Source organism: Carya illinoinensis, chromosome 4, assembly GCF_018687715.1.
Source record: "Carya illinoinensis cultivar Pawnee chromosome 4, C.illinoinensisPawnee_v1, whole genome shotgun sequence".
Classification (NCBI taxonomy): Eukaryota; Viridiplantae; Streptophyta; class Magnoliopsida; order Fagales; family Juglandaceae; genus Carya; species Carya illinoinensis.
This window is the reverse complement of record NC_056755.1, coordinates 8,572,687-8,593,898: the sequence shown is the minus strand read 5'-3', so window position 1 is coordinate 8,593,898 and position 21,212 is coordinate 8,572,687. Positions and strand designations below refer to the sequence as shown.

At 36.1% G+C, this 21,212-nt stretch overlaps 2 protein-coding genes across 3 annotated transcripts; both read right to left on the bottom strand.

Moving 5' to 3' along the window:
• Nucleotides 1-3,658: 3,658 nt before the first annotated feature.
• LOC122307266 (probable glucan 1,3-alpha-glucosidase) lies at nucleotides 3,659-9,345 on the bottom strand. The gene is made up of 6 exons (XM_043120032.1): nucleotides 7,647-9,345; nucleotides 6,240-6,513; nucleotides 5,971-6,106; nucleotides 4,849-5,059; nucleotides 4,532-4,738; nucleotides 3,659-4,242 (listed from the first exon to the last, which is right to left on the bottom strand). The coding sequence occupies exons 1-6, from the start codon at nucleotides 9,231-9,233 to the stop codon at nucleotides 3,874-3,876; spliced, it is 2,784 nt and encodes a 927-aa protein (XP_042975966.1). The 5' UTR covers nucleotides 9,234-9,345; the 3' UTR covers nucleotides 3,659-3,873.
• Nucleotides 9,346-10,234: 889 nt separating this feature from the next.
• Nucleotides 10,235-18,868, bottom strand: LOC122306700. 2 transcript variants are annotated; one of them, XM_043119176.1, is made up of 10 exons: nucleotides 18,277-18,868; nucleotides 17,669-17,766; nucleotides 17,295-17,340; nucleotides 14,253-14,335; nucleotides 14,082-14,146; nucleotides 13,866-13,927; nucleotides 12,255-12,314; nucleotides 11,550-11,582; nucleotides 10,647-10,712; nucleotides 10,235-10,556 (listed from the first exon to the last, which is right to left on the bottom strand). In XM_043119176.1, exons 1-10 carry the CDS (start codon nucleotides 18,730-18,732, stop codon nucleotides 10,509-10,511), a joined length of 1,017 nt encoding a protein of 338 aa, XP_042975110.1. In that variant the 5' UTR covers nucleotides 18,733-18,868; the 3' UTR covers nucleotides 10,235-10,508. The 2 variants fall into 2 exon arrangements, with proteins under 2 accessions (XP_042975110.1, XP_042975111.1); XM_043119177.1 differs by lacking the exons at nucleotides 17,295-17,340; nucleotides 17,669-17,766.
• Nucleotides 18,869-21,212: the final 2,344 nt, after the last annotated feature.

The window sequence follows — 21,212 nt, the reverse complement described above, 5'->3', positions numbered from 1 at the left end:
AAACTAACAGAATAAATATATATATATATAGGTTTTACTGGTTCAAGCTGGAATCGAAGGGACCATCATGTAACTTTGCTTCAAGAGTCAAAATGTGGAAACATGTATATATGATGACCATTATATTTATATGTACCTTGGAGCCCAAAAATTGAGGAAATTAGATATTAATATTACTGGAGACATATATTTAGATCATCAATCCTTTCCAATTCTTTGGCCAAATTAGATGATCTAACTTGGATGCAAGCTGTTTCGATTAATTGAAGAACCCAATTAATGCTCCTATATATCATTACTTGTAGGTAGTACGTCTCTCTCTCTCTCTCTAAATACACACACACATCTTTGAAGTTTTTGAAGTCTCATTTTCAATTATTATCAATTTAATAAACTTGCAGGTTTATATAATGTCGTTTAGTCGCTAATCAATTAACATGACCAGCAATACAAAAGTGGCACATGCAAGCATATAATGGTTCAACCTCTTAGAAAGAGAAAATATTAGTAAGTATGCATGACAACATTAATATGCAATTTACTTATTAATTTGTATATAATTAAGGGTATATCAACCACTTGTGGTTAATTTGGTAGTTAATTTGCATATTAACCATTAAGGTGGTAACTCAGTTGGTATGAGCAAGTATTTAATGGCTTCAAGGTCAGGAATTCGAGTTAGGATATAAGTTGAAACTACTTTTTGTAATAGTAAAGCCTGACCTTTGGGCCATGAGATGAGCTTTGGACTAGTGGAATACTTTAGGGGTGTTGTGGTGACGGGCTCACCCTTGGAACAGTAGCTATGACTTAAATCGGACATTTTGCAACGGGGAAGGGCTCCTATGATCACAACCAGGAAGAGTTGCTACTTTGATCGCCTCCGCCTCTCCCTTTTTAAAGAAAAAAAAACTAAGGGTATAATATTAATATTGTAATATTCTTCTCTCTCAAATTGGAACCCAATTACTACTTCATCGAAAAAACAGATCGATGTAAGTATATATATACATAAAGCTGTTGTAAAACGTGCGACAATTACGATGAATAGTACAGAAAATCAAAGAGAGAGAAAACAAGAAAAATACACAAATTTAATGTGGTTTGACAGTATGCCTACATCCACGAGAGCGAGTGGCAGCTAAAATATCACTATGGAAAAATAGGGTTACATTATATGTATTTAGACTAACCCTAGCCATACAGAGATGTTAGAAATTTTCTAAAATGCCCCTATACCGTTCCGCTCCCCTCACTCTACTCCACTCCACTTCCGGCATCAACCTGCTTTTTGTGTATACATGTTCGATCCACTCCATATGAACCACATAATATAACAATAGCTCTACATATATAAACATTGAGGTGTACTTTTAAATCATGCATTTTGATTCTTATATACTAGATCGATAGATTAAAGAATAATATGCTATTTAGTGAAGTTATTATATATATATATATATATACACGTACCTAGCTTGAGAAGCATAAAATAATTAATTATCTATCCTTTCGAAAGAGCTTGGCATGAACTAGGCAATCAATTTAATTACAGTAGTACTTTATAGTTATACAGTTTTTAGTATAAGTACTACTACTCGAATATGTCGATTATACAAATATATGGTAAAACCAACGCAAAATTGAACAGAAGCATTCAAATCACATAATTATATATATATATATTTCATAAACTTGAAATATATATATATATATATAGCTAATAGATGCATTATTAATTCAAATATAAATGGATTAGCAAGTAGTATATTTCATAAACTTGAAATATATATATATATATATAGGTAATAGATGCATTATTAATTCAAATATAAATGGATTAGCAAGTAGTATATATATATATAGTAGTACATGATATGTTTTCATGGAAAAGTTGGAGTAGGATCTCCGGCCAGCACCAGCAGCTTTCATTTGTTAATGCAGTACGTAGGTAGTAGATATATATATTCTATATTGATGTTGACAAAGCAGGGAAGGGTGGGAAGACGTCATTCTAGTGATGGAGGTTAACTCGAAGGAGGTCATGTATACCATTGAAAGTGGAGGTATAAGAGAATGACCACAAAATTAAGTGGCGGGTCCATCCATTGCATGCAGCCGCCTATCGATGCAGAGAATATTGTTAGGGTTAGATCAACTTGGCATATGCATTTTGTCCCGATCGACCTGGTTCATTAGCTCCAGTCATTATTTTATAAGTCAATAGTACCATTCCCTAAATGATCAGGCCGTGGACCAGCTATTTATCTATCTAGCTGCATGCAGTGGTAGTACTAGTACTACTGCAAGACCGATAGCTAACATGTGCATATATATATATATATATATACGTGTGTGTGTGTGTATTACCCATAGCTATATATATATATAAATATATACATATCTGAAGTCTGCAGCAGCATCTGATTGGTGAGCAAAGGTGGGTGGGAAGAGGAGGATGCTAGCTAGGCATTTAATTCGAGTAGGCATATAATTATATACCACGACCCACAGCTCAATGCTAGCTTGGAGTTGTCTCGATCGATATATGGTGCGTACCAGCAGCAGCTTCTGGTTTGCTTCAGAGCTAATATCAGCTATGATCAGTACTGCATATATTTATATAGTCATGATTGGCTTTTGGAAGTTTATATATATGATCATGACGCAGTCCTAATTTATTCTTCACTCACACGTACCCAACCCATCCTGATCATTATTTAGTGAAACTAAGAAATTTATAGATCTGTGTCCTTCATCTTTGCAAATGGAATTAACATGAAGTTCTCATTTTAGCTAGCTAGTGATTAATTTCTACAAACTGATCATATACTTGATCACAAAAATAGATGTTGCATGGTAGATCGATATTAATTTATAAATAATATCGAAGATTTTTATTTTTAGCAGCTTCATTAATATTATTATTGTCACCATCTAATTAATCTGATTTTTTCCAACTAAATTGCATGGGGAGTTAAAATCGGGGTGTCATTTAAAAAAGAAAGAAAGAAAGAGGACAGCACGTCTATTTATTAAAACAATCGTCACTCAGGCGGAGGAACAATTATAAATACATCAAAACAACCCAATAAACATCACAACCATACCAACGACTAACTTCTAATATACAGAATGCCCAATATATGGTGCATGCATGGGCTATATGGTATGTATAGTACTAGTGCTCGTACGTGCAGATTTTTAATTATTGGGAGATTTGACTAATTAATTAAGCTTGTCGAACTTATTGCAACCTTTGAATATATATATATATATATATATAAATAAATATTGTCTAAGAATTTTTAGTTACAAGTTAATGATTTTATCAAGAGTTTAATTAATAAATTTCTATAGGAATTAAGTCTTGAAATTAATGATGAGGCGAATTAAACATTAGAAAGATGATCGATATGTGCAACTGATCAGCATATATATATGATTAATGCGATTAAAAATATTATAAGAGTCCCTAATATAGACGAATGATCTTGAATTAGGACTACTGCTCGTTCGTCTCAAATTACTGGCCTGTTCCAAATTAGGGGGGGCTTTAATTTGTTTCATATTCTTCAATGCTGCTTCCTTCCTGATCATCAGGATCATAGATCGAGACGTAACAACAGACATTGCCGTATAAATTTACTGTGTCGGGTAACTAAAAGATTTTGCATCTTTAAATATAGTTCTTGAGTTCCAGATTTCTCCACGTCCACTCAAATTGATCATGGAAAGAAATCTCATGGATAATGAATTGAATGATCATCGTACGTACCAGAAACACTAGAGATTTGCCCGCCCCCCAAACCCCCAAAAAAAAAAACAAAAAAACAAAACTCGATCAGTCTAGTCATCAAAGTTTATAGGTTCTTACAAAATTTTTATGGTCCAGTTATCTGCAATCCGAACACCAGGCTTGCGGATGGTTACAGCAGCAGATTCGCGTCCCCATTGAAGCCACAGCGGCCCCAGTTCAATGTCAACCTTTCGATTTGTTGGCTCAATTACGGCACTCTTTGCCCTGTGAACATGTCCTAGCACTACAATTCTCTCAACAACAGTTTCTGAAGAAAACTGGGATTTACCGGGGGAAACGGGTGCCAGATTCATAGATGTCAGTTTACCATCTGAAAACACAAAGCGGCGATGAATGTATGCCCCCCGCTCAAATTCAAAGCTTTTGCCATCGTCGACATAGAGTTTACCTTCAGCTGCTTGGGAGCTATTAAGAGCTATCACCTAAGGTAGGCACACTAGAGATTAGCAATAAGAATTCTTTTCCAGCCAAATGAGCAGTAACAGTTCCGCTATTAATGAAGGTAGCAGTTTATGATGAAGTTCGCAATATCAGCTGCAGTAAACAGCAGAAATCATGCTTAAACTGGCTTACGCTTCCTAACCCATTAATGTCAAGACTTGTTAATAAATTAAAGCAATTATGCATCGCAAGGTCAAAACCATGGAACGTATTCATTCTGATTTTGAGTGTTATATAATAGCTTATATGGTTTGTATGGGCGTCACATACCAGAGTGTATGGATCATTCACCATCTGTGTGGAGCTTCGCCGAAACCGGTCTTTCCTTGGTATGATGGTTCCAGCCCTTTGAAAGGCAGGAACACTGTCTTCCGAGACCCCCAGCTTGTGGGTCAAACCTCCCTTATATGCAGTTCCAGTTCTCAGATCAAACCAGGATTGTCCCCCAGGCAAATACACTGATGCATGCTTTGCGCGCTGCAAAGATATCCAATAGTTTAAATTGGTTTATCAAAAAAATTACAAGAGAGGTGACAAATGGGAGGACAGATTTCTAAAAGACATGATGCAAGGGGTCACCACAGTACCTCGGTATAAATCCCTTGAACCAGAATACTGCTACCAACCATAAAAGCTTCATCATTGCTGAAAGTAGCTTCCTCAGAAGGGAACTCCATCCACAATGGACGCACAACAGGAACGCCACTCGTGTTGGCCTCTCTGAATAATGTGTAGAAATAAGGCAGCAACATGTAGCGGACATGTATGGCATCTCTGATAAGTTCCGTATTTCTCTCTCTGCAGTGATGTAAGAGGCCATGGATTTTCCATATCAATAACAGTCACTAGGATCGCTGGAACTGGAACTGATGCATACAAGGCAAGTAAATAGATACCCCCACATTGGGATATTTGTACCGTTTGCAACAGCAAACATTTAAAATCTGGTTTTTAAATGTCTTTTGACGGATTCCATTCAACACAAAACTTGGGCAAGGTGTACCTCACACAAGCTTGCTCAACTCAATTTGAGCATTTGTGCCTGCATAATACCCATAACCCAACGGTTGAGCAGGATTATTTTTCCAGGTATTATATGCTAAGATCCACCTTACCCGAAAAATTTCTCCCTGCAGTCTTTAAATAATATTTACGATCATATTTTCCCTAATAAAGTAAAGCATAACATGTGATACCCCATATGATAAAGATAAGGGTAAGTAGTCTATGAGATCCCACATTACTTGGAAATGAGAAATTCTTACTCTTTATAAAGTTTCAATAAGGCTCCAATTGCATCATTGACTAGTCCTTTTGGAGTATAGGTCATGTGGTTTGGGACTTCTATTAGGGGGTTACATAACAGAACAAATCTTATCAATGATCAAACATATAGCAACATATAAAATGTCATAAAATGCCATCAAACCAGTGGCAAAGGCATCTATTGGGTGGGATGGATCATGCTTCTGATTTTCCCCATTTACCAGCAAATAAAATATACATGCTAATAACACTAATTTGGTTGGAATATTGGATTAACTTCTTTTCTTGAGCCTTTTTTTTTGGGGGTGGCGGAATATTGGGTAACTTGAAGTCTTGAAAACCATCCTAGAAAACAGAAAAAACAGTAAAAATATTTTTCTTCCTGTGTCTTGGACAAGTAAAAGAAAAAGGGAAGTATACTTCGACAACATAGGACATCCTACCCAAAAAGCCATGGTTCACGTCTTTTCGTGTCATGATGGGCATGCCCCCTGAAGAAAGGATAATAAGCACCTAGCTGATACCAGCGAACCAATAATTCAGGCTCAGGATTGCCAAAAAACCCACCCACATCCGCACCTGCAGAAAAACATAACCATAACCACATGTCAACAAAAAATCAGAAGCTTCACCCTCCACCTTGCTCTCACAGGCAAGGAGGTTCCATGAAAGCAAAAGCTTATTTTCTTTAGACTAATAAATAACACTTTACCAGAGAATGGCATTCCGGTAAGACCGAGTGTTAAAACCATTGGGACTGAAACCCTTAGATGATCCCAATCTGCTGAATTGTCTCCTGTCCAAATTGCTCCATACCTTTGACTTCCAGCAAACAATGCTCTTGACAAAACAAAAGGCCTATCCTTCCCTTCTCCACGTTTTACAAGCCCTTCAGCTGTTGCCATGTGGAAGTAGTACCCATAGGCATTATGTAGCTCCCGGTGTTCAAAACCTCCAAAATGTAAAGAATCTCTCGGCATTGTCAACTGGTCATAATATTTTTTTTGGTTAAGTTACTGGTCATACTAAATAGTCAAGGCATTACTTTCAGAATTTCTAGAGGGAGAATAATTATCTTAAGCCATCTAATTTCTAAACGTCATCCCCGACAAGTAATAACAATTATGTGATTTTTTTATCAGTAAGCGCAGCGTGCGCCGGTTTTTTTTTTTTTTTTTTTTGGGGGGGGGGGGGGGGGGGGGGGGGGGGTGGTCATCCATATTCAACACCATTGAAGTTCAAAATCTTCTAGCATCACTCAAGACTCATTGCAACATAAATTCAGATTTCTCGAATTAATTTCAGATTCCTCTTAATAAGCAGTAATAATGAAATTAAAAAAGCATGGAACAGGCCCGACTTGTTAATGAGTGACACAATTTGTGTTTCAAAAAGAAAATCTTTATTCAACTATCATAAACAAAGTGATAAACTACAAATCCCTCCCCTCAAAATAGATTTGAGCTTATAAATGGCTCACATTTAATGAAACAAAATAAACATAATGACTTCCTAAAATGCCCCTAGTTAGGTGAAGAAGGGGGATTCAAACTTGGAAGAAAAATATGCTCAGATTTCAATAGGGGTGCTAAAAAAAATTCCAAACTAGCCAACTGAAACCTCACTGGACTGATCGGTTCTAGCTGGTTTTATCACAAACCAGTTTGATGGTCAGTTCCAATAACTAAAAGGCATTGATTTGACATTGCAGCCTATTTTTCTATGTTCTTCAACAAGCCACCCAACATCATTATAGGAAGTGCAAACTTACAGCTACCTGGCTTAGAAAATAAGTAGATTTAATAAGTTTTAGCATGAATGCAATATGAGTGCTACATACACTGGTCACAATTATTTGATTTCACAAAAACTTCTATTACTATATGTAAAAACAAAACCTCTATTATTTCAGCGTTTTCTAATAAAAATCTTGATTACGAATAAAAAAAACTCCGTTATTTCAGAAAGAGAAAAATGAAAAACAACACAAGGAACCCATGCACATGTCTGCATTGCATTACTTCATCAGTCTTTCAACTACAAAAAATGAAAAACATGCACACAGGAATAAAAAAAATAGCATGGAACATGTAGGAACACAAAAAGGGAAGTAACATACCTCAGGACCATTAAAAACAGAAGGCTCGTTCATGTCATTCCAGATGTAGAGCGAGGGAGTTGAACCAACATAATTCTCAAGAGAGAACCTGTCAGCCCACCATGACCTTATCTCCGGACTCAACATATCCAGGTACGACGAAGAACCAGGCCAGCACCAGCCATCAAAATCATTCCCATGGGCATCCTTAACATAATACCCCTTCTGCGTGGCCTCCTTGTGCACATGATACGAGTCGTCCCTCTTAATATGAGGATCCACAATCGTAACCATATGCCTTCCCTTGGTGGCCAACTTCCTCTGCATCTCCTCTGGATGCGGGAAAAGCGTACTGTCCCAAGTAAAATACCTTTTTCCATCCGTGTGATCGATATCGAGCCACAACACATCGTAAGGAATGTTGTGCTCATCAAACTTGGAATCCACATGATCAACATCCTCCTCATCCCTATAATTCCATCTACATTGGTGATACGCTGTCGCGAACAGCTGTGGCATAGCGGGCATGCCAGTCACACTCGTATACCGTCTCACAACATCCTTGGGCCCCGGACCAACAAAAAAGAATGTATCCACTATTCCTGCCTCACTCATCCAAAACGTATCGATCCTATTCTTCTCAGACGGCAGCGCAATTCCCGACTCGGCATCCCATCCCGCTCCCATCACATCAATCTGCATCTCCGCTGCATTCAACCAGAAAAACCCGGAAGTCCCGCGTTGCTTCCCGTGCGAAATCATGAATGGAATCGACCCGTAAATCCCAAATGGAGAATCGTGAATGTACTCGAACACATCTAAGTTAAACAACCTATAGGGTTCGGAATCCTCGACTCCGGGGCCTCTGGTCGGCTTCAAAGCGAGGCTCGTAGCATGCTCTGGGATCCCATACACAAAATCTGCGCCGTAAAACGACACATCGAAGCTAATAGACTGGGGGCCGTACGGCCTCGAGTCGGTATGACTTCGAAATCTCTCTTCCCATTCCTCACCTTCTCTCTTCGTTCTCAATTGCTCGAAATCAAAAAATCCATGGGAGTTCAAGGAAATCACACGATTACCGTTACCCTTCTCACGCACGTAAACCTCAAACGGGTCGTGCCGGAGAACCGCCTCGTATCCGTCAGATATGTACACGATCGACGAAGGCTCCGCATCGCCTTCGATCGTCTCCGTCGAGACCCTCTGGAGCCAGAGCTTCGTGTTAGAGAATTCGGGGACGATCACATCGGGGACCTCGAAGCGCTTCTTAGGTGGACCGAGGGAGGGGTCCTCGTCGATCTTGAGACGTAGGATGCCATCCTGGTACACGGAGAGAGTGAGAACCAAGGGCTGGATTTGGTCATGGTCTTCCACATTATCTTGATTCTTGGTAAGGAGCTTGGCGGTGAGCTCACCGTCGGAGATGGAGGCGTGGCGGGCGACGAGGGAGCAGGATCCTGGTTTGCGGGACCTGGCGCGCTTGCAGAAAGGGGTCTGGTTGCAGTTTCTGAACTCATCTCTCTTCCAGGAGAGGACTGAGCAGAGGTGAAGACCCAAGAGGAGAAGAATAAGGAGGAGATTAAGGTTTCTCATATGGGGTCTCATGGGTGAATTGGCACGTATTAGTACATACAGAAATTGCGAAAAATGGAACCCTAGAAATGGAGAAAGAGGAAGAAGAATAAGAGGAAAAAATGGGAGCAGTGGAAGCAGACTGGAGTAACAATAGGATGGGCCGTGTATTCTTTTCGGAAGGGTTTTGGTCACAATTGGGCTGGACCGAAAGAAGGCTCAGACGACCTACGAGCCTACCAAATTTCAAGAACCTTAACAGCGTAACAGCCCATGACCTTTGACATTTTGCAAAAGTGTACACACTTTTTTACAATGAAATTTACTATTTTATAAAGAGATTGTTTCTGTTCTTGTATATATTATTTTTATGATGAGAAACGTTAGGTTTACATATAAATTTTATACAAAAAAATACATAAACTGACATTATTTATTATAATATATTAAATCTATTTTATAATTAAAAAATTAACAATTTAAGGATCAGCCTCTTGGGGTAAATTGTCTACTCAGTATGTAAATTTCTGAGTAGACAATGCTACAATTTTGTCAATTTATATGCATTGGGGTAAACTTTTTAAAACAAAATTAAATTTTCAGTAAATATGCAGAATGTATGTTGAATTCCCTCCATTTGATTGGATAAAACTAAGTAATTTAAAGATTTGGGAACAGTATCAGCCTCTTGGGATAGTAATCAGAAATATATCAACCTATATAGTGTTGTAACGAAAATATTAAAAGCCATTTAATTTACCCTATAGCGTATCAATGATTGGTCAAAAAAAAAAAATTGATAAGTAATAAGATATTTCATTGATATAAAGATAGACATGGTCCAAATACACTAACGGTATACAAATGCATACACCTTTTTAAGAACTAGAAACAGTTACAAGGAAGAAATCATGGAAGCTGAGACCATTCAAATTTAAAGCAATAGCCCACAAAAACAAAGTCTTCCAAAAATAAAAATAAAAAAACACCGAAACTCTTTCAAGGAATGTTCATGATCCTCAAAATGTCTATAATTGGTCAAAAAAATTACTTAAATTGTATAGCTCCATCTTGAGGACTTGATCAAAACAAAAGATAAATAATATCACAAATCAAACCCAACCATGCAGACACGACCTCCTCAATAAATTTGTAATATATACACAAAGGGGAAACAATAATATTATATTAGTGCTTCTACATCTCTCCCTCCCCCAAGTTTTTAGTGTACATAACTGAACACTTTGTGCAGCCTCCATCCAGCAAGATGGCAAAACTTCTGGCATAAGTTGATACATCTGGGTTGGGTTATTTTTCCCCTAATTTCAATGATTCAAGAAGAGCTGCCTCTTCCTCCTGCAAATAATGATTAACCAGCCAAATCCAGTCAATTAGACCAATATAATCACCTAAACAATCAAAGTTTATGCAAGAGGCAGTGCGTACCACCAACGCATTAAATTCAGTCTCCTCGTCTATTGAACTTATAATGGCAGGGTCCTCCAGGAGATCCTGTTTCAAAGAATATTATTTCTCAGTAAGAATGGGGTTGAGGGTGTGGTTTAGGTTCACCCACTATGTACTTCCTCATGCAGGCAATTCTTTCTGAACAGTTTTACCAGGACCAAGCAGCACAAAGTAATCTTTGATGCACAACACACATCCGCATAGACACATACATAGTGCTGCAACTTGTCTCCAAAACGAGATTTCTTACCACTCTGAAGATCCAAAACATCCTTTTTGGGTGGTGGATCAGGGGGCCAAGAATGTTACGTGTACACTTTGGCAAACAAAGTAAAGGCCTCAGTCCAAAACGACATCCAGACACAAGCTAATCCATTATAGTCTTACTGGGCCAGCATACCCTAATCCTATACAGAAAATTATGTGCATGTGTCTGTGTGACCAGAATGGTTAGCTTGTTGCATTCCTTTAAGTAGCCAGCGACAATTGTCACCTGCCATAACTAACCTCTTAACGATGATTCATCTGTGAAAGTAGCCACTTCTTCAATTTGCTGATTTTATGTTAAAATTAGCATCTTCAAGTAATTATGATCTCAAAATTTCACAAATTTTGAAGGGAAACCAGGGCGTCCCTAGATGCCCCATACCAACATGACCAGCACAGAAGTAATATTATGAAGGACTGAGAATGGAAAAAAGACTGGTATTACCAGAAATATCATAATTATGAAGAATATAAGGGAACTATTATAATCTCCACACCTTTTATGCAGCAAATAGGGTAAGAGAATAATTGGAGAGGAGAGTCTTAAACTATGCTTTATGAAAGATTGACATTGCTTATAACTAGCTAAAAGGAAAAATCTATGAGATTGCTTACATCATCCGCAATTTGTAACACTCCATTGTGATTCTGCAAAAGGAAAAATCAACCTGTTTTAGTTCCGTTTCCAACTCATGCACCGGCTGCTCCTAGTCTTGAGCTAGCCAACTATATAGCTCTTTCAAAATATAAAAAAATCTGAGTGTCTATTTCCAAAGTCTTTTTTTCCCTATGGAAAAAATTAGGGGTGGGCAGTGGGAGCCCACACCCCACTACCCTGCCCTGCCACCGCATGGTGGGGAGGGCAACCCTTCCCCGCCCCCCCCCCCCCCCCCCCCCCCCCACAAAGCGTCCAGCTGGAACTTATGCATTGCCTTGGCCTCCTAGGCCAACCTTTATATAGGAGGCCAACGCAATACAATAGTCTTACTTAAGTAATGTGGAACTCAAATTTGAAAAATGTTAGTAGTTTTTAAATTATGGTTATATTTCAAATTTTTAATTTACAATTTAAATTATGTGATAATTTGGGCCCAAAAAAACATTTTTAGACCCAGAAATAGTTTTTAGGCCCAATGGGCCATGGGTACCATTGGAGGGGGCGGGGCCGGGGAAGGGATCAACCCTGCCCCGCCCATGCAGGTAGCACCCCTAGGAAAAATATAGAATAAAATGTGATCATGATCAATCAATTGCAGGTTCAACTTTTGTAGGTCAGCAGCACTGTTCCCTTCAACAGGAATATTAAAATCTAGAAGATACCTTTACTACAACAAAAAGGAGTGGATCAGATGGAGTGTAAATCATGTAATGTGCACCATCCTGCGACAAAAGAAGTACAGATTAAAGAGACAGTGGAATAAAAAATTAAGCTCATAACTATAATCTTCACACATCACACAACTAGGATACAATAGAGTAGGATACTGAGATGGGACATGCGTACGACGAGCTACAAATACAGTAATATGAGAAATCTTCAAAACTAGGATACGATACAGTAGGATATGAAAATTAATTACTTAATTGAAACATACTTCCTGCCCCCAATAGATGATGTATTTATCTTTCCAGACTGTTCCAAAATAGATGAAAGTTAAAAAATAATGCACACTTTTGTCTAGTTTAAATTTCCATAGCACTATTTTTTTTATCAGTGAACAAAAATTTCCATAGCACTATCAAATTAGAATATGTTTCCCATCTTTTTTGCCATCTAAGGGAATTTTAGGAGGGATGTTTATTTCATTAAAATCGATGCCATTTATATAAACTTCCATTAATTATGGGACAAGAGAAAATTATCAAGACATTTAAAAATGTATTTAAAAGTACTTTAAAAACAATAATAGCAAAAAAGTACTTTCAAGAACAATAAAACAGAATTTTGGGTTGAACAAATCACATACACATATAGAGTAGAAAACTACAATCAACATCACAAACCACCATCCAAAAAAATGAAAAAGAAAAGTAAGAAAAAAAGTGAAGTCTTTTATTCAATAATCTAACTAGGCCAGCTAGGGTTTACACCCATTACCAATCAGCTGTGAGACAGAGATCCTCAGTGAGCACTAGCAACATGGTTGAGATGAGAAGGGGAGAAACAGAGTGCCTAAAACAGATTGGTGAAGGATTTATTTTCCCGCTTTTAGTAGTAGTAACCCTTTCGTGTAGTGACTGTATTCAAATCATGTCTCAAATTTGGAATTATTTTTTAAGTTGCCAGAACTTATCTGGCCATATCCGATACATGTCAACACTGATGCTCCAGGGCTTTCGGACTACCCGCTTTTCATAGAGATTTATAAAAAACTATTCCCCTCTACGAGATTGTCAAACGCTTTAAACAGATTGAATCGTAGCATTCAATCTATGGTGTAATTTGCTCCCATTCAACACCAAAATGCTGACATAGGACAGATTTCAGAGCTACCAACCGTTTATGGCTTCAGGTTCTAAAAACATTTGATTTTAGTGTTGCGAGCAGTGGATAAAAGAAAACAACGCTTGTAGATTGAATAAAGGGGTGTCAAAAATCAAGCTCAAAGAGTATTGAAACCTGAAGAATGTTGATCGGTGGAATTTTCTGGCAGCAGCTACTTCAAGGAATTAGGGTGGGTTAAGACACCAATCGTGTCTAAGCTCCAATACTGAACATAAATTAATTCTATGCTGAACACGTATATTTTATTATAGAAGATAACAATTATATAAGATATGGTAACAATTAGGTCTTTCCATAAAAGCTACATGCACATTTACAAGTCAGTTTTCTGGAACTGCATATTTTCCACGTGCGAAAAATGCAAGTTTGTCTTCAGTTATCACAAAATTAAGAACTGTTCAAAGAATAGGTGGCTATCACATTACCAAATGGAAGCATGTGATTTCTACACCTTCAGTTGGCAAGCCATCTGCATCCTGACCATTGTCTGCAAAACAATTAGCACCCTATGGTAAAAGATTGCCACAAAAAAAGACCTTAACTTGGAAATTGCAGGATATGCTCTCGCACAGACAGATGGGCGGGGGGCAAAAAAAAAACAAACTACACAAATGAATTAGTTTAAAAGAGACGACTATTGCCTGCACGGAAATCAAAAAGGTCATCTTCTGAGTAGCAAAACCCCCCACGTGCTGTATGACAGAATCTGATAGAAACACAAATAAAGAACCAAAGGCACCAAGAAATTTAAAAATAAACATACTGAACTGCTATGATTGAAGTTCCAAATAAGAAAATATATACCATCATACCCACTATGGACAAGATGCATATGTATCTTGGCAAGAGCATAAGCAGCATATGGAAGAAGTGATTCAACTTCTTCATCGTTGACCTAAAATAGAGAATATATTGATTATAAGCATGTGCAATGTGAAGCTTACAAAAGGAAAATAAGACAGTGCAAGATTGCTTAATAGACCTTGATTCTTACCACCAAGAAAAAAAAATCAAGGTGATAGAGCATTAAGGCATAGAAATGAAAGAGGACAAATTTAATTAGTAAAGATTATTGCAACATTCATATGATTTCCCCATCGTACATGGATGGGGAAAGGATATTCCATGATTTCTTGTGGGGCAGATTGGAGGATGAGAAGAAATTCCGTGCTTTCTTGTGGGGCAGATTCGTTCTCCTTTATATATGGGAGGTTTGGGGATTAGAAAGCTGACAACTTTCAATAGGGCTCTCTTAGGGAAATGGTTGTGGCGGTATCATCAAGAGGGGGATGCTCTTTGGAGGATTGTTACTGATGCCAAATATGGAGTACTCGGGCTGGTTGTTGGTCAAACGAAGTTAGAGGGGCTTATGGAGTGGAAGTGTGGAAATTCATTCGTAATAGATGGGGGAGTGCTCCAGAAATTTCAGATTTAAAGTGGGTAGGGGTAACCGGATCAGTTTTTGACATGATTTATGGTGTGGAGATGTGGCCTTGAAGATTGCTTTTCTTTCCCTCTTTAGAATTGCTTTGGATAAAGGCGCTTCCGTAGCTGATTACATGGACAACACTGCTGGTTTTACTTAGTGGTCAGTAAGATTTATTAGAGATGCTCAGGATTCGGAGGTGGGGGACATCACTGATTTTTACTGCTTGCTCTATGCTTTAATTTTAAAATCTGGAGGGGAGGATAGATTAATCTGGAATCAGCATCGTAATAAGAAATTCTTGGTTAGATCTTTGTACAAGGTCTTGGTGTCACATCTTTCTACCAATTTTTTCCCTTGGAAAAATATTTCGAGATGTAAAGTGCCTCTCAAGGTGGCTTTCTTCGGGTCGTTGGCTTCTCACTGGAAAATCCTTACTATTGATAAGCTGAGAAACATGGCATTGTTACAATGGATTGGTGCTTTATGTGCAAAAGGTGTGGAGAATCAGCGGATCACCTTCTTCTTCATTGTGATGTGTCGAAGGCTTTGTGGGATGAGGTTTTTACTAAGTTAGGCATTGCTTGGGTGATGCACAAGATTGTGGTGAATCTTTTAGTATGTTGGAGAGGGATTCAAGGAAATCATCAAATAGCAGTTGTTTGGAAGATGGTTCCTCTTTGTCTTATGTGGTGTACTTGGAATGAGAGGAGTGGTAGTTGTTTTCATAGTAGGGAACGCGGATGGGATTAGAGCTTTCTTTTTTCGTACTTTGTTGCTTTGAGCTTCAGTTATTGTAATGGATGGGATTAGTCCCAATGACTTTCGTGCTATTTTTCAGCTTTAGCTTGTAATTAGGTGTTTATCTAGTATACTTCCGGTGTACTTGGGATATGACCAATGTACTTGGGAGAGCATTGTGAAGACATTCTCGTAGTCGGTTTTCTGGGTCGAGCATTAGTTTTATGGGAAACAAGGGGCTGGGGTTGGGGAGGTGTGTATTGGGTAGTGTTGGGTAGTGTTTCACAGGCTCTTTAGTATGGGCTAGGTGTTTTCTTGTATACGTCTAGTGTACTTGGTTACTCCTATTGATATATATAATATTTTTACTTATAAAAAAAAAAAAATATGTGGTTTCAATAAATTTCCTACTTAAAAAAAATGATTTCCCCATCGTACATCTCCCTTTATCTAATTCATGTATGAATTCTCATCTGATTTTGAAATTTTCATAAATCAACTAGACCATAATCCCAATTAAACTAGAGTTGACAATAAATTCCCATCAACTAATTAGGGTTAGTCACATGTATTATTTACTATCTTAAATAGGGGTGAGTTCGGTCCGGTCCGGTCCGGTCCGGGGAGGTTTTGTGGACCGGACCGGACCTATTCGGTCCAGGGTTTTCCAACCCTGGACCGGACCGAACTCCATCAGGACCGGTCCGGTCCGGTCCTATTCGGTCCGGTCCGGTCCGGTCGGTCCATTCGGTCCAAGGTTGATTTTTTTTTTTTTTTTTTTTTTTTTTTTTTTTTTTTTTTTTTTTATCTAATGACATTTTTTTTAATATTTATGTAATTATATTGTAATATATTTAATATATATACATATAGTATTATATATATATTAGTAATATGCTAATACTATTAGTCTATTAGTAATAATACTATAACTAATAAATATATGTAATAATAACTATACTATAACTAATAACTATATGTAATAATAGTAATAGTGATAACTATATATTTATATAATATGCTAATATTTAATGACATTTTTTTTAATATTTATGTAATTATATTGTAATATATTTAATATATATACATATAGTATACTATTATATATATTAGTAATATGCTAATACTATTATATAAATAATATATATAAATAATATATTTTTTTTTTCTATTCGGTCCGGTCCGGTCCGGTCCGGGGTGAAAAACTCCCGGACCGGGACCGGACCGAATCTTTTCGGTCCCTTAAAAATGGGACCGGACCGGACCGGACCCAATTCGGTCCGGTCCGGTCCGGTCCAAATAGTGCCGGTCCGGTCGGTTTTGCCGGTCCGGACCGGCCGATGCTCACCCCTAATCTTAAACTATCTATTTTTGTGATTAGGAGGAAAAAAAAAAAACTATCTAGTTTTGCACTTCTTTTCACCCTCACAGATTTATACATCCTTATTCTACTCCTGCTCATGTTAGTCCAGGGCTTGTCAACTCCTTTGTCGCCCCATCAACTTGAATTTAATTACTGCCCCTCAATTAAGTTGGAGTTTTTAGGAACTGATTTCTTCAAATTCTTCCTTTGCAAAAATCAATACGTTACTGACATATATAAATGAGCATTGAAATACCTAACATCAGATCGAGTCTGAATAAATCAGAACTAAACCAAAAATCTTAGATGGAAGAATAAACGTACTGCTGACCACCCGTCCATATTTGTGCTCTTTAATATCTGTACAGGCCTGCAGGAATCATCTATTTTTCAAATGGACTTTACTACATACAGTCACCACATACAGTCGGCGTGCAGTCGGCTGTACGGAATAAATAAATAAAAATTATAAAAAAAATTTTTTATATTCAAGGGGACCTACATGAATTATAAAAAATTATAAAAATAATTTTTTTTTCATGTAAGTCCCGTATTAATTTTTTTTTTACAGCCGACTGCACGCCGACTGCATATGCCGACTGCAAAAAGTATTTCTCTTTTCAAATTCAAAGAAAAAAATAGCATAACTTAGAATATAATTATGGACATATTGCATACACAGGAGCAACATTTATTACGAGTCAACTGGGCAGAGCAGCATGCATTCATCCCCTTTAGAACTTTTGAACGCTCTCCGTACAACGCACTCTAGTGGAAGATTGTTCATAGGATCAACCTGTCCACGTGTTATTTACAATTTTCAAATTTCTGGATCCAAATACCAATAGACAGAAGTCCATCAATTGAATTATGAAAACACTGCTTCTATTTAAGACTTAGAACCGGTTTATTTTAGTGAAAAAAACAAAAGTAGAGTATATTCATAACCAGCATTACTGCATTAGAGAAAATATACACTTTTATGTTCATTTTTCTCCCATTGCCCCAATGGTCTCAGTTTGAGTCCCCTCGAGCCATTGGAAATATACCTAGCCATTAATTTCAGGCTCTCGTGAGATTAGTCGAGGTGAAAGCTGGCCCGGACACCACGGATATCAAAAAAAAAAAAATTCTCCCATTGACGCCTAAAATATCATCCATTTATACTAATACCAAACAAATATACTCACAAAAGTGAGCAAATGGGGCTCCAACCAGAACTAAAATCGGTGCAATACAAAAATGAAGGGCAGACTCGATAACCAAATGACACAAACAGCAGTAAATAAAGCAAAACGAAACTTACAATGGTGGCAATTCGCTTCGCCGCAGCTGAAGCCCTCACAACCCTCCCATGATTATCGACCACGAACCCAGCCGGCGGTTTCGGCAGCGGCATAGGTTGATGCGGCAACGAGCGCGCATCGGAGCCCACGTACTCCTCAACGTCGTTGTCATTACCAACAACATCCAAGTCACGAACAACTTCAACGTCGCGGAGATTCAAAGCTTCGGAACCGCTGCCACCGCCCTTACTCTTTTTCTTCCTCTTACTTGCCGGTGGTTTCTTGGGAGGTCCTGTCTGGGGCTGGGCGGCGCGGCAGAGAGTGAAACGGAGTGTGGCTGTAGGGCATGGATTTGGCATTGGGAGGGAGATAGAGAACGAGGGTGCGAAAGGAGGGAGCGGGTGGTGGAGGTTGAAGGACAAGAGTGAGAGGTTCGAACTGGGTGCTGATGGGGTTGTGGAGATTGAGGAGGACATGGTCAGTCTCCAGCTGCAAACCAAAAGACATCTTTGGCCGTCGAGGAGTCTTGAGTATGGCCTTTGCCGCGGTTTGGCGGTCGAATTTATTGATTTTGTGTAAAGGTTTTGTTTGGTCACGAGAATTTCGATGAAAATTTTAAATTTTAAGATTAAATGTTAAAATATTATATTTTAATATTATTATTATTTAAAAATTTAAAAAATTTAAGAAAAAATTAAATTATTTATTATATTTTATATAAAAATTTAAAAAAATTATAATAATGAGATGAAAATTTTATATTTAAAATAAAAAATTTCTATTTTAGATTCTGGCCTAGTCACCATAGGTAGGCATGGATATGAATTGAGTTTGTTGTATAACTAGCTCTATTTTCGTCCGGTTAAATTTAAATCAAACTAAATTTAAAAGTTAAATAAAAAAAAATTTGCCTATGAAAGTAGATATGTACCTGACCAGTAAATCACACGTATTCCAAAAAATTTGACTTGGTTAAAATTCATTAAGGTCAGATCGTTTATGTCCAAGTTAACTCGTTTGTTTAATCTAATTAAAATACATTCATATATTAATAAATATATACTTATATATATGTATATATATATGTATTAGCTAATAATATAAATATAACAATTTTAGAATTAAATATATAATATGTAACCTAATTATTTATGTTTATATATTGAATCTACTTCATATCTATATTTTATAATTTGTAAAATAATTAATTGATAAGATTTAATAATTTCATATACTAATATATGTGAATCATATCAGAAAGAGAAATGCTAAAGCTCCCGAATTTGGGAGCTTTTCTTTTTACCGAATTCTTTTTTTTAATTTTTTTTTACTTAGTGATTAAGTAAAAATTTTTAAGTAATGTTGTGAATTTTTTTTAAATATATATATATTTAAGAATATAAGAAAATGAATGAAAAAAAAAAATGCAGCATTCATATGACTTTTTTCGATAACTATAACTTTACTCTATCAGAAATAGACATATGCTATCATTTTGTCTATATATATTAATAATTTTACTATGCATATAACATATTGTTATTCTGGATAAATATCAACTAATTAGATTTTAATTATTTATAAATCTTATAATTCAATAAACCTTCTACTTATTAGTTGTACAAATTTAATATTAAGTTTTTTATTTTTTTATTTATCTAATTTATTAATTCTTAATTATAATTAATTAAAAATAAAAAAAGTTTTGACTCGAGCTCGTTTTTTGAGGTAGATAAGTTTCGCATGCATTTTTATAAAAATGTGAGTCATATGAAAATAGAAAAGGGTTTTTATATTTTTTTTACAGTAAAATTTACATTTTTAAGAAAGGAAAAAACTACTTTGCTCAGTTAAATATACCGTTCAAGTGTACTACTCAGTAAAAAAAAAATATTTAATGATTAAGGAAATAATTTTAAATATATTAATATATATTTTTATTTTTTAAAAATATAAAAATATATTTAAAAAATATGGAAAGAAAAAAAGAGAAAAAAAAACTTTTAATGGGCGGCATAGTGGCCCCACCTTTAAAGAAAATGCACGATATTTATTTATTTAAAATTAGTATATAACAATACTTTTTATAAAATAATAAAAAATGTGTCCAAATCAATTTTTGCTATGCGAATAAGAAAAGAGGGATGATATTTTCAGTCGTGGTTGTTCAAGCGACATGCAGTCGCTTTGAAAAAAATAATTAATATGGGACTCACATAAAAAAAAAATTAACTTTTTAATCGTGGACCCCACTCTTTTTCAAAATGATTACGCGGCGTTTGTAATTTCACGACTGTATGTAACATTGCTTATAAAAAAATAATATAATTTGAAGCACAAGATCGTGAAGTAGGATATACGTTACTTATATTAACTCTTCAGATAAGTTTATCAAAATGGTATTAAATGTTTAATAAATATTATTCTCTTTCAATTTAATTAATATAGTTCGCATAGAAACTTTAAAAAATATAAATGAAAAGCATTGGGATGATATCGAAATCGTAATATTCTTATTCGAAGCAAGACAAGTATGCTTCGGAAATAAAATGAAATGATAATTTTGTAAATAGTTTTAAGAGGATTTGTAAATAGTTATAAGATGATTTGAGTTAAGTATTTATTTGAAAATAAGAAAAAAAATTGAATAAAGAATATTATAGAGTTAAAATATTATTAAAATATAATTTTTTTAATATTATTTTTGTATTCAAATTTAAAAAAATTAAATTGTTTTTTGTTTAAGTTTTTGAGAAAGTTTGAATAATTAGTTTGGAAAAAAATGTAACGATTACTTTGCAAATATTTGCGCACTCTAATGATATAATTGACAAAAATAATTATTTTATATTAAAAAAATAATGTAACCAATCATATTAGTAGAGTGCATAAGAAATATGCATAAGTAACTACATATAGTATTTTTGATGAATATAACATTGAGTAGTGATATAGT